At 39.1% G+C, this 13,477-nt stretch overlaps 1 protein-coding gene across 1 annotated transcript in view; it reads right to left on the minus strand.

Moving 5' to 3' along the window:
* The window catches only part of LOC149540395 (classical AGP protein), a 66,739-nt gene that overhangs the window by 25,815 nt on the left and 27,447 nt on the right, over window positions 1-13,477 (minus strand). The window contains exon 2 of the mRNA XM_089801501.1: window positions 12,622-12,733. Coding sequence (XP_089657627.1) covers window positions 12,622-12,733 — 112 coding nt within the window. The remainder of the gene's footprint in view (window positions 1-12,621; window positions 12,734-13,477) is intronic.

The raw sequence follows: 13,477 nt of genomic DNA on the forward strand, positions 1-13,477 counted from the left end.
AAAGACATGTGGCCTTGCGGAGGTAGAGCGCCAAATACTTTTGATCAATATATCTGAAAAAAGGAAGCAAGGGACCGACAATCTCTAAACAGACAATGGAATCTCCCACGGACGTCATAAACTGCAAAAAATGTAGAATAGGAAATGTCGCTCAATCTCAACAACCCCCATGTCATAGAGCTGGCAAATCTAATCCTCTATGTTGATCTAATGGTCAGTCTAAAATGCAGAGCCAATGAAAGCCCACTCTGAAGGAGCACAAGGCAAACAAAGGGCATGCGTTCAGCACCGCATAACATAAGGGTGAATAATGATCCCATCTTGAGTATCAATGTAGTGCTCAGCATAAAAGGCCACCCTACGATGGAGCCCCCCGAAGGAGTCGATCCAAGTTGTGTGAATATATCTCCATTAAATATCCATCCTAACATACTCGTTCAACTCTAATTGGGTGGGGAGGAGATGAGCGGGGGCATCCAGTGAGTACTAGAAGGGAGGTAGATGGTCGATATCAATGCCCACCGAACTAAGGAGAGTAGACGCCTCAATAAACCAACAACAACCAAAACAGTTGAGTCGGTTGTAGCAAGTGCTTTCGAGGAGCGGTAAGCCAAGCAGGAGTATATGTCCAGCCATCAGTAGAGTCAACAAACCCCCGAAGTTGAAGAAGAAACCAAGTAAAGTCAAAGATGGTCCTAAGTTTAAAGGGATGAGCCCCAAACTCGATCAAAATGATACTAGTAGGTGTAGATTGGTGGCATCTGATAATGCATTGAAGGATAAGTGTTTGAATCCACTCAACTGAAGCCCAATTAGAGGCGAGGAAGGAGGGCTTCCAAACCACAAAACCATAGAGGATCGTCAGCCTAATCAAAGAGTAAATAAAAGACATCTTCAACGAGGTGTCGTGGAAGTGATGTTGAGAGCATTCTCTCTGAAGCAAAGAAAAGGAACTGAGTCCCTTGTTCATCTGCAACTGCATAGCAAGTCATACTAAAATGGGGTCTAGAGAATTTGATGTCCAAATATGTGTAAGTAGATGAGATCTCGATCTCCGCCCCCTGGAAGAAGTGCAAGTGGGATGTCTCCAATCAATTGAATATCATAACCCGATTTTTACCCAGGTTAATCGTGAGCTATCTCAAATCACCAAAGGAAGCCAAGTCGTCTAGGAGACAATCAAGTCCCTCAGGGGAGGAAGCTAGGAGAACCACATCATCAACAAAAAGAAGGATGGGGATCATAACCTAGTAAAGGTAACAACCATCGCAAGGGAGTGAAGAGTCTCGGAGCACAGTCTCAAGCTCGTTTATATATGTCAAATAAAATAGGGGAGAGCAAGCAGCCCTGCTTCAACCTAGTGGTACTATGGATGGGGTCGAGAAAAGCCTAGGGAGTCCCAATCCGACCCACAACACACTTGTAGGGTCTCAAAATGGTAGTCACAATGATCTTAAGAACTCAATATCTCTTAGTCTCTAAAACAAGGGCGAACGAGGAACGAAGTCAAAAGCTTTGCAGAAATCCACTAAGAAGAATAAACCTTCGTCGAACAATGTCGAGCCTCCTCAAAGATAGCACAAAGTGTCAGAATGCGGTCCATAGTTTGAAAGTTTGTCCACAGACCCGCCCAACCCCTCACATGACAATGTCATCTATCAAGCTCTATGTAAAGAATGGTGTGCAGGACAATAGCATATAGCTTTGCAAAGGTGTGCCTGATCATAATTGTCCTGTGGCTACTTGAATCAAAAGTCTGGCCAGTTTTGTGAATCAGGTGGATGATGTGTCGTGACCAAGTTGAAAACCCATATAAACCACTCTAATAAAGAGCATAATGAAGAAAGAACCCAAGATCAAGATGCCCAACTTGAAGAGTTCCGCCTAAAACACTTCCACATCAGTCCTTCTACTATTGCTCATGGATCTAATAGCCTCATAAATGTCGGTGAAGGTGAAGAGATGACAATGAGAGGGAGGTGTGAAGTGGGTGGTTGATGGGTCGAGGATGTCAAGGAGGGTGGAGGTGTGCAAGACCAATGCATCAAGGACTAAGGTGGAGGGGGTAGAAGGTACCAAAGGAAAAGAGTATGCCAAAAAAGCTTGGGGATTGTAGGAGGGAGGCGTCGAGGGATCTACACTAGGAAAGGTAAAACAAACACTTCTTATGACAAAGGCAGCGATAGGAGATCTTCAACAGGGGGAATGAGGGAGCCTAGATAGAGAAAGCGATGCAAACCAAGTAGTGGAGGGATTTACAATCATCGTCGAACCAAACGTTCGTGGGACAGGATCTATAGTGTGCGGGGCGGTAGGAGGGGGAAAAGGTGTAATGGGGGAAGAAGAGGACGGCACACTCATGGATTGTAGTAGAAATATGGCCAAACATGGTAGAAACACAAGTATCAGTAAACAGCACCAGAGAGAGGAACTGCCTGAGGTGGGACGTGAAGAAACTCTGTTCATGTCATCTTTGTGAACTTTGTGCCTCTTTTCTTGTTTTGCAAGGTAGGAATTTGATTGGATGCTATAGAGGGTTAGCTTATGCTTAGACTTATATTGTATTTAGATCTAAATATAATATGTTGTAACTCCTTTCATGTCATCTTTTTGAACTTTGTGCCTCTTTTCTTGTTTTGCAAGGTAGGAATCCAATTGGATTCTATAGAGGGTTGGCTTATGCTTGAAGGTTACAAGTGAGAGGGAAGATCCAGCATCAATTACACCGAAGTTCAGATTTAGATTGAGATCAAAAGGACAATTCTAATCAAATGGGGATTTTGAGAAGTTCAATCAAGTTTACGAATGCAAATTCAAGTTCATAAATTAGGATTAGAAGGTTTAAGTTTGCAAATCCAAGTCAAGCCATGAAGAGAATTTCCAAGGTATGAAGAAGACTCAAAAGATGAAACAATTTGAAATCAAGAGACATTGTGATCATCCTCAAGAAGTTGACAACCTTGGAAGAGTTAATCAAAGTTACTTTTTTACAATCAAGCAAGAAATATTTGTAGTTTAAAAAAACATTTTTTCAAGCCAAGATCCAAAGGAGGAGATTAATTAAATCTACAAGACAAAGATAATGAGGTAGTTGCTGGTTGTCTCCTCCAATCATTGTAATTTTCTCATCGGCCCATAAATTGGTGCCTTCGTGTATTTGGTTGTGAACTCAGCAACCTTGATTAGGGTTTCCTTGATCTTCAATTGATCTTGGCCCTTCATTGTATTTGAACATCTATATAAGGCCAAGATCTTCTCATTCGTATGGGGTTAGATTCAAGAAATTAGGAAATTAGAGAGAAGTTAGCTAGCTAGATTACAATAGGTTAGCTAAAGAAGAGACTTGATCAAAATTGTTGCTATGATACTTTCAAAGTAATGGGTAGTTCACTGTTGATTTTCATGGTTTCCTTTGAAGAGTTGCATGGTTTCCTCAGACTTTCATTTAGATTAGATTTCTTTTCATGTTGAAGTAGTTAAAGTGGAATTAAAGTTTTTGTTGATGTTTACTTGCTTGCCCCAAACTAATCCAGGCCAATATCCTCTTGTCTAAGGTAAGAGTGCCTTGTGCGACAAGCTGATGATTGAATGCACTATCACTTCAATTGATATTTAATATTTTGTTTGCATCCATTTGATAAGATTGAAGAGGAGATACTAATGTAAAAACTATTTGAGTTTTCCTCAGAAGCTTGCACTAGGTGGGTGGAGTCGTTGATTAAGCTGCATCTAGCAAAGTCCAAGTTATCCATGATTCCTCGCATTCACAGTTAGGGGTACAAGTTAGCCAATTAAAGTTCGAGTTGAAATGAAAAGGTTTGAAGATCAAGACTATATTTTCATTGCACATTATGACGCTATTTTTTTAGAAATGCAAGCAGTTAATATCCATTGAATGAATAGCATACATCCCCTAAGTGATTACCAACAAATCACATTAGTTCACCAAGCGAGTAACCACAATAGAAGGAACCTTGAAGTCATTTCATGACCTTACGTTCGAGTCTTAGAATATGACCTTATATCAAGAGAGGATTGTGTAGTTGATGTTTCATCTCGAAACATTAGGTATTTGATTTTACATGTTATAGTGGAACAAAACTCACATCAACAAGTAGTCCGTATGAAATTTTAAATTATTTAAATTTGGGGCCACTTAATAAATTAATTTAATTAAATCACTTCCCATTTATTGGGGACATCACAGTCCTTGTTGTCCAAGGGTTGCTTTCCCTCAAGCAATTTGTCATCAAACCATTTGTTGACTGTGAAGCTCCAAGATCCCAAAGCAAGTGCAAGTGTTGGTAGCCATAACTGATGAAAGCTTAATGCCACATCATGACCATGTCCACGCACCTAGATGAAGGCGAAAATAGTAAATCTCCATCAAACTTCCATTGCTCCACTCTGATATCAACATTGTCATGCTCAAAGTCATCAAGATCCTAGTAAAGCCAATCTTCAAACACATCAATGATTCGATACTAAGCTTTCATGTTATCATACTAATCAATCACTTTCAAAAAATGATAGTCTGGAATATCAAAGCTTAGAAGCAACTTATTCTTCCCATTAGAAACGCCCAACCAAATGGTAAACTCCATATTCAACCAACTAGAAAGATCATTCCTGCGAGAGATCATTGGTAGAGTTTGCATCTCCATGAGGTTGATCAACCACTAGTAGAGCCTACTCCTTTCAAAGATCACTAATAGAGCCTGTATTTCCATTAAGTTGATTAACAAGTGTTGGTTCAACAAAATTTGTGCAAGCATCTCCTTCACATTTTTTGCCTTGGAGATTTGGATGTACTACATTTGAAGGGAAAATTGTTGATTCTTGCTTGTCCATATTCTCCCATGGCTGCAATGAGTTGTAGGCACAACTTCATCCTTCATAGGGTTCATGGTGTTAAGAACCTCACTATCAATTTCTCATCTAAGATTATTCTTGTAGGTTCTATTACCTTGAGAGGATGGATACCTCATCCTTAGATCTATGTAGTCTTTGAGAGATATGTCCACCTATTATGCACCATCAACCTAATCCTTCTTGAATTGCTTCAGTGACTCAACTAAAGTGGGTATTTGTGTTTCTTATTACTCCAACTTTAAGGTCTTGTGTTGCAGCACTGTGAATCTCTTGTTGGGTAGTCGTTGACTTTTTATTAACTCCCTCAACATGGTTGTCATATGGGCATTTCACATTACATCACTTGGTAATATTGACAAAATGGATTTGCTTCCATTTTCTCGATGGTGATTGTGAGCTCTTTTTTGCTCATCTTTCGAGACTCCTCAACCCTTCGTGCTTCTCTGACTTGTGCGAGGCTGCCTCCATGTTTGACTTGCTTGCGACGGCTATCCAAAAATCTACAATCATTTCCATTCCTCATCGTCCTCCTTTGGCCCTTCGCAGCAAATGTCGTAAGTCTTGTCCTATGAACCAGTGGTTCGATCCGGACTACAAATCCTTCCATCGTTATATTCGTTCTACTTTTGAGGCTCGCTCCACTGACTTTGTCCACCTTCGCTCATCTTATCTTCGTTTTCTTCATAGTAAGAAACGTTCCCTTGTCACTTCCAAGTGCAAATCCCTTTTCTCCATGCTGATCTGCAATCCCCAATTTTTCTAGCGCACTCTTTTCCCCTGCAGTTCTCCTCCACCCTCCACCCTTGACTTTCGCTCCCTTACTTTGCACACCACGGCTCTTTCTAACATTCTAGGGCAGCCTTCTATCCACCCCATTTCGCCTCCTTTCAACCGCTTGTTCACCCCTTCCCACATTTTTGAGGCCATCAAATCCATGAAGTGTAGTAGAGCTGCTGATGAGGAGGGATTCTAGGGTGAGCTTTTCAAGTTCGGTGCCTCGGTTCTCAATGAAGTGTAGTAGAGTTGCTGATGAGGAGGGATTCCAGGCTGAGTTTTTCAAGTCCGGTGCCTTGGTTCTGGGCCCCTATCTCTCTATTCTTTTTAATAGAGTGATTCACACTGGGTTTCCAACTCCTTGGTCCAGGCATCTGATTTATCCTATTCATAAGACCAGCCCTACCTCCGATCCAAGGAACTATAGAACCATCATGATTGGGCACACGTTTGCCAAACTGTATGCGAGAACCCTTAATGCTATGCTATCTGCTGAGTTGGACAAGAAAGGTTGTAGGGCTAGAAGGCAGGCAGGTTTTTGGGCAGACTATCAAACTATGGATCACATCTTCACTCTACGGGCTATTATTGAGGAGGCTAGACACAGATCGGAGAAGGTCTACTGTTGCTTTGTTGATTTCCGCAAAGCTTTTGATTTTGTCCCTAGGATGGCTCTGTTTGAGAGGCTTAGGGAGATTGGTATTTCTGAGATGTTACGTACCGCTATTATGAGAATATATGAGACTATGGTTGGCAGATTCAGGACTCCTGAGGGCTTCTCAGATCCGATCCATAGCACCATTAGAGTTAAGCAGGGATGTCCTCTCTCCCCTACTTTGTTTGGGTTATATATTGATGAGCTTGAGGACTTCCTCCTGAAGTCCTTGCTCCCTAGGGACGGCTGCTATCTTCACCAGGTTCTGATCTCCATCCTTTTTGCGGATGATGTGGTTCCCCTTGCTTCCTCTCCAGACAAGTTAAAGAGACTTCTTGATGGCTTGGCTTCCTTTGTAATCAGCGACAGCTTGTGGTTAACTTGGGTAAGACTTGAGTCATGATCTTCAATTGTTTAAAGACTTCTCATCTTCACTTCTTTTTTCAAGGTCAGGAGATTGAGATCACTTCATCCTATACATATCTGGGGGTTAAGTTTTTCGGACCATGATTCAGTATGAGACCAACTATTTAGCCCAGAGTTAATAAGGGTATGGTTCTCTTGCTTTGCTTGAGAAACAGTGTTTCAAACATCACTTCCAGGATACTTCCATCCAAGTTATCCTTGGACTCTCTTCTGCAGCCAACTATTCTTTATGGGTCTGTGGTTTGGGGCCCCATCTCTTCTTGGTTCTAATTGGGCTTCGATCGAGCAGGTTCAGACTTTGTTTTTGAGGCGCATCATTAGATGTCACAGGTTCACTCCTCATAGTGTCATTCTTGCTGAGTTCGGGGCTCATCCTTTTAGTCTCGCGGCCATTTTTTATTTGATTTGGTTCCTCCATCACCTACGTGGTTTTGTGGATTGTGCTAGCGATCGTGATCGGTACTCCTATTTGGCTTATTGCTCGTTTGTTTCTACTACGAGTGTAGAGTCTGGTTCTCACGCACACTGTTGGTATGCACAGGCCTTTTCTTTGTTAGGTTCGATTGGGATCGCCTCCCCCCTTGTCAGTTCTCATTGGGTGCCTCGGCTCATCTTCTCTCCTCTCGACAAGAGTTGAATGGGCATGTCAGACTTGGAATTTATAGATAGTACATTGCCACTACCTGGGTTAACCCTTCTGGTGAGTTACACCCGCAAATGTCCTTCTATGTGGAGCACTTTTTGGAGATTTTTGATGGGATTATTGTTCATCCTAGCTACCTTTCCCAGCGGTGGTCTCATGCCCTGCATATCTCCTTGGGATCTTTCAGAGTTGATTCTCACCGTCTTCGATTTCAGACTAACCATCATATTGATAGTGGAGAGCGGATCTATAAGCTTTGTACTTTAGGTGAGGTGGAGACTGACTCACTTCATTTTCTGTTGCCCTATATATTATGAGATCAAAGGGAGATTTTTCTGTCTGTTCTGGGAGTGCTTCTCTCTATGATTTTTTCAGCTACTATGATTAGCGATGTGTTGCACTTTATCCTCGAGAGGCCACTACACTTCGTAATAGCATGATCCAGTCACTGCTTCCACATCGGCACTCGTCTACTCAGCTCATTACTGCCTTCTTCACACCATTATCTCCTTTTCATGGTGTGAAAAGGCCTTCAAGCTCCACTAGATCTACCGGACATTCCAGATGTGTTAGATCCCGTACCAGTTATTTGCACCAAGGACACTCCTCCGCGACACTCCTCTGCGATGGCCAGAGACAAAACAAGGCCTCTACACATCGGCAAACTTATCATTCAACGACTAATTTCTTTTCGCCTAGATAGGACTCCTAGTCACTCTTGGCCTTCTCTTTGTCTCTTTGTTTTCTTTTTTTGGTTGTTTCATTTATTTTCGAACACCTTTGTGTGTTCCTACTGTTGTCAGCCTCATTATTGTAATCTTCTAGTCCCATAGACCTCTTGTTGGTCTTTTGCTGGACATAAATATCATTATCTTATCTTTGATGCCATTGTAATGTTCCGAATGGAACATCTCAATGATATGGACACTCCTACCATACTCAATGATACACTTCCTAAATCATGCAAACTTGCATGTCATGGAACACACACCACACACCACCTACACACTCCACACATCACATGACACCTGCACTCCACACTTCTCACGCCACCCACTCACTCTATCTCCACCATATAGCCAAGTGAGCACGTAGCTTGACTCTCTGAGTGCACAGTTATCGCATGGACAAATCTTCCTCTAATTCCAAAATCACACATAGATATACTTGCTATACCGAACATTATTACTAATGCAAGAATGAATGGCTACAAATTGCATATTTTACTTCCAAATCTGAGATATATTTTTGATGAAGTTCTACAATACAAATTTAACCAAGGAAGACTTCACAAATTTGGCATTCAAGTACGAGGTGATATATCTTAAACGACATTCCCAAAGACAAACTAGGGTAATTGTGAACCACCGAAATCGCAATTACAAAATAGGGAGGATCATGCACCTCCAAAATTACATACAAACTGAATTCCAACTAAAGTTGCAAATACATAAGACAAATAAAACCCACGATGACTTCCTACAATGCCAACTGCAATCTTATAAAGAGTTATAGGAAGTGTACCGAAGGGTTACAAGCCTCTATTACTAAAAAAAAATTATTTTATTTTTTTAATTATTTTATTTCATAATTTAAATAATCAATTAAAGTAGTGTGTATGAAATTATTTAAATTAGGGGCCACTTCATAAATTAATTTAATTAAATCACTTCATATTTATTGGGGACATTACATGCAATGACAATTTGATAGGAGTACTATATACCATGGGAGAGTTGATACTTACACTAGAACAAAGTGGGGGAAAAAGCACAATTTGATTATACAAACCAATGAAAAGGAAATGCTTGCAATAGCATTCAAATTTGCTTTGCATTGATTCCATGCATATATAGCGACGCAAGTTTAGTAGACACCGCAACACATGTTAAGGAGACAGTGCAAAAGGAGATTTTAGGGTTGTAAAAAATATAGGAGCATCATACCAATCAAAATATCAAACAGGTTGCCATCAAAGAAAAGTCGGTCATCACAATAATCTACTTCCAACAGCAAGTTTTCCTATTCAAATGGCATGGAGACTAATTGAAAATAGAAAAAGAGCAACGCAAAAGTAGTAAACTTTGTGGAACATATGAAGCATGTATGGCAATAGAGGGCTAGTTACAAAAGTTGTATGGTTAATATAGAGACAAGAATAATGAGAAAAGGTGACACAAGGAATTAGCAATTTGAGATCTATACTAGTATCATGACAGAGAATGTGGGGATGACTGCAACATAGTACAATGGAAGGACAAAATACTGCAATATCCCAAAGAAAAAGTAGGAGAGATTTTGCACAATTACATCAACAAGACCACTCAAATGAAAAGTTGTGACTCACTCAATATGACATACAAAAGGGAGAAGAGACCATCATTGGAAAAGAGGGAGAGAGAGGAAGAGAAAATGGAATTTGTGAATCCAAAACGAATTAATGGAAGGAAAAAAAGAACTGAAAGTAAATATGAAGTGTATCCTTCAAAAGGCAAAAGTTACGAAGGGATCCAGCACTTTCATAGAGTGACAAGTATGAAAGGTCGTGACTCTTTCAAAAGGAGCAGAAATGATAAAGGGTTGTGACTCTTCCAAAAGGCGGTAATTGTGGAAGGTTGTGACCATTGCAAATGACAGATATGATGAAGAAGTGTGACACTTTCCCACATTGGAAGATGTAAAGGGGAGAAGCTTTCATTTGAAGACATCTGCGGGAGCTCATATATTGTACTCAAAGGTGACGATGGAAAGCGGTGACTCAATTCTTATGAAAGGTGGTGAACTTTTCACCATCAAAAGGAAATTTCATTCCAAGCATTCAAAGATGACTTATCAATCATCACTCATGAATCTACTCAAACAAATATTTTGTCCATCAATTATTAATCCCTCAATAGATCAAGCAAACAGTCACGGAAACCATAATAATCATCACTTCATCTTGGGGTTAGGAAAATCTTCAATTCAGCAACAAGCATCAATTCATTCAATCATCACCCATCAATATATCAAACTACCAATTCTTATATTGTCACTTTTCAATCATCTAATCACCAATTGCTTAATCATAACTCTCCAATCTTTGAATCATCAAATCAAAGAAATTCATTCAATCACTCAATAGTTCTCTTCCAAAAGGTGGTAATTGTGAAAGGTTGTGACCATTGCAAAGGACAGATATGATGAAGAAGTGTGACACTTTCCCACATTGGAAGGTGTAAAGGGGAGAAGGTTTCATTTGAGGACATCTAAGATATATTATACTCAAAGGTGACAATGGAAAGTGGTGACTCAATTTTATGAAAGGTGGTGAACTTTTCACCATCAAAGGAAATTTCATTCCAAACATTCAAAGCTGACTTATCAATCATCACTCATGAATCCACTCAAACAAATATTTTGTCCAGCAATTATTAATCCCTCAATAAATCAAGCAAACAGTCACAGAAACCATAATAATCTTCACTTCATCTTGGGGTCAATAAAACCTTCAATTCAGCAACGATCATCAATTCATTTGATCATCATCTATCAATATATCAAACTACCAATTCTTATATTGTTACTTTTCAATTATCTAATCAACAATTGCTTAATCATAACTCTCCAATCTTAGAATCGTCAAATCAAAGGAATTCATTCAATCGGTCAATAGTTCTTCCAAATATCTCTCATTCAACAACAATCGAATTATCAAATGAAGGAAAGTAATTTAATAAGCATTGGTGCTCATAAGAGCAGGTCAACAAATATTATATCAGCAATAACAATCAGATTAGAATTGTTGCAGGCAGTAGCATTCTCATTCATTCGTGAGAATGCATAAATATATGTTTGATATGCATGCTTGATATAGGAATAACTATTATCTCATGTCTATGGTCTTCTATTATCTTCACTATATGTTAACAAACTTGTTATGCTTCGTAATCTATCCTCATTATGCAATCATAAGGGAATGAAAGGAAGTTCCCTGTAAAGTTCCAACAACAGAGCCAAAATGGAAGCTTAATTGAGAGATTGAAAAAGGGGCAAAAAAAAGAAAATCAGCTCCATCGACATAGTAGGTGATTCCATGCTTTGTGTAAAAGGAATAAAATTCAGAATACAGAAAAACTGGAAATTAACAAAGAGGACTGATGTGATTTGCAATTGAATGGAAAATTACTCCATCAAGTGCATCTACCACAATTCCAATTCCACAACAAATTACCTGGTCAACCAAAATGGCGAGCAAGCTAAGAAGTTAAAGATGTCTAGTCGAACTGAAACTGGGAACAGTTTACATTGAATCATAGAATTCGAGGGAACTGCAAAGCATGATAGAATGAAGAGAGCTGACACACTTATGCAAGTGGATATCCCCAGATATTATCTAGTGATATGTTAATCAGTATGGTAATCTGGTTGCTTCTTACAAAGTAGTTTTTTCATTTTGATAAGGATTCTTTATGGAAACCATGTTAAAAGGAATTTTTGGGCTGAAGTTAAAACTTAAAAGGCAGGCATGTGCATTATACTTTCATTGTAATGGAGTTTCTGATGACACTTGGCAATTGCATTGGGAAGGGAAATGCCCAGGAAGCTAGTGGCCAACAAGTTGGCTAACAGTTTCTAGCAAGGCAGCCAAATAGATATTAGCAGGATCTTCAGCAGAAAAGTGATGAAGGAGAATGTTGTTTTTAAGGTAGTGTTTTCAGCTGATAAATAAATGCATTTTGTTTTATAATTTTGACAGGTGCAAGAGCTACATGGCCCACAGCCCAAACTTGCTTTCCCACATTAGATGGAGAGGTTGTAGGAGTTGCAAAGAGGTCTTTGTACAATTGATTAAATAGCAATCGAGAAAGACTTCTGGTCTGTACATACCCTCAGTCTGAAGGATGTGTAATTCTTGTTGAAAGCTAAAGCCTTGGCATCATCTTACCTATCAACCAAAAACTATGGCTGCAGACTACATCATGAAATACTCTAAAATGGAAATCACTAGAAAGTTATGTGGTTAGGCATTCACAAAAGAAAGAATAAAAAATTGAAGTACAACATTATTAAAAGGCAAATAGGAATAATAAACCCCACTGCTAGCATATTTTCAATACTGCTCTGAAATTAAAAAACTTGCTAGAGCTGGACGAAAAAAATGTTAAACAAAGAAGAGAGTAGATATCAACTACCATATAAAAAAATAAAGAAAAAGACAACTAACATACTAGCATGATAAGTAATTCATAATTGAAGTTTATAACAGTACCAGGGGTAAGTCAAATGCCACAAAGGCCCCAAAGGGCTTATTTGTGACAAACACCATTCGAACATTTGACAAATATATTGTCCCTCTTGTATAAACTTTACCTCCAGGAGCTCTGTCCAACAACATTCAAATAGAAATTCAGTATAATCCAACTGCTTAAGCTGAAGAGAAAGATAGTCATTTTTACTAAAAGATTAAACAAAATAGCAAATCACTCAACAAAATTCATGGCATAACCACATCCACTCCTTTGTAGAACACTGTTTGATAGATTAACATATAGCTAAACAATCGCATCAACTGATAAGAAATGTTTTCTAAACCATACAATCATGTGAATAGAAACAGTCTTCTTGATGCCATGATTCTTATTATTATTACTAGAATTTATATGCTGAACCAAGCTATGAACTTTGTTTTCAATAAAGAAGTGAAATCTAAATACAGTCCAATAATGAAAATTATTTTTCCAACCCCTTATGATATTTGTCTGTCAAACTTATTATTTCCAGAATATTTAGTAATAAAGAAAGGTCACAACTTCATAATTATTTTTCCAACCCCTTATGATATTTGTCTGTCAAACTTATTATTTCCAGAATATTTAGTAATAAAGAAAGGTCACAACTTCATAACTGTTTTGGACCAGAGTTTTAGGCATCCCTACTGAGATAATTTGCCACAGTTTACTTTGTGTGCAGACCAAAATGCCAATATACATAATGGTTTTGCTGTGACCTTTTCACACATCGTCTGATTGTAAATGGGTAGCCCCTTTAGCTGTTGGCCCTGTCTTTTTGGCATTCATTCTTGGCAGTTTCGAGCAATCCCCTAAGTTTCCCCGTGTTCCGAATAA

This window comes from Cupressus sempervirens, chromosome 9 (genome assembly GCF_028749045.1).
Source record: "Cupressus sempervirens isolate cs-2001-9-10 chromosome 9, ASM2874904v1, whole genome shotgun sequence".
Lineage (NCBI taxonomy): Eukaryota > Viridiplantae > Streptophyta > Pinopsida > Cupressales > Cupressaceae > Cupressus > Cupressus sempervirens.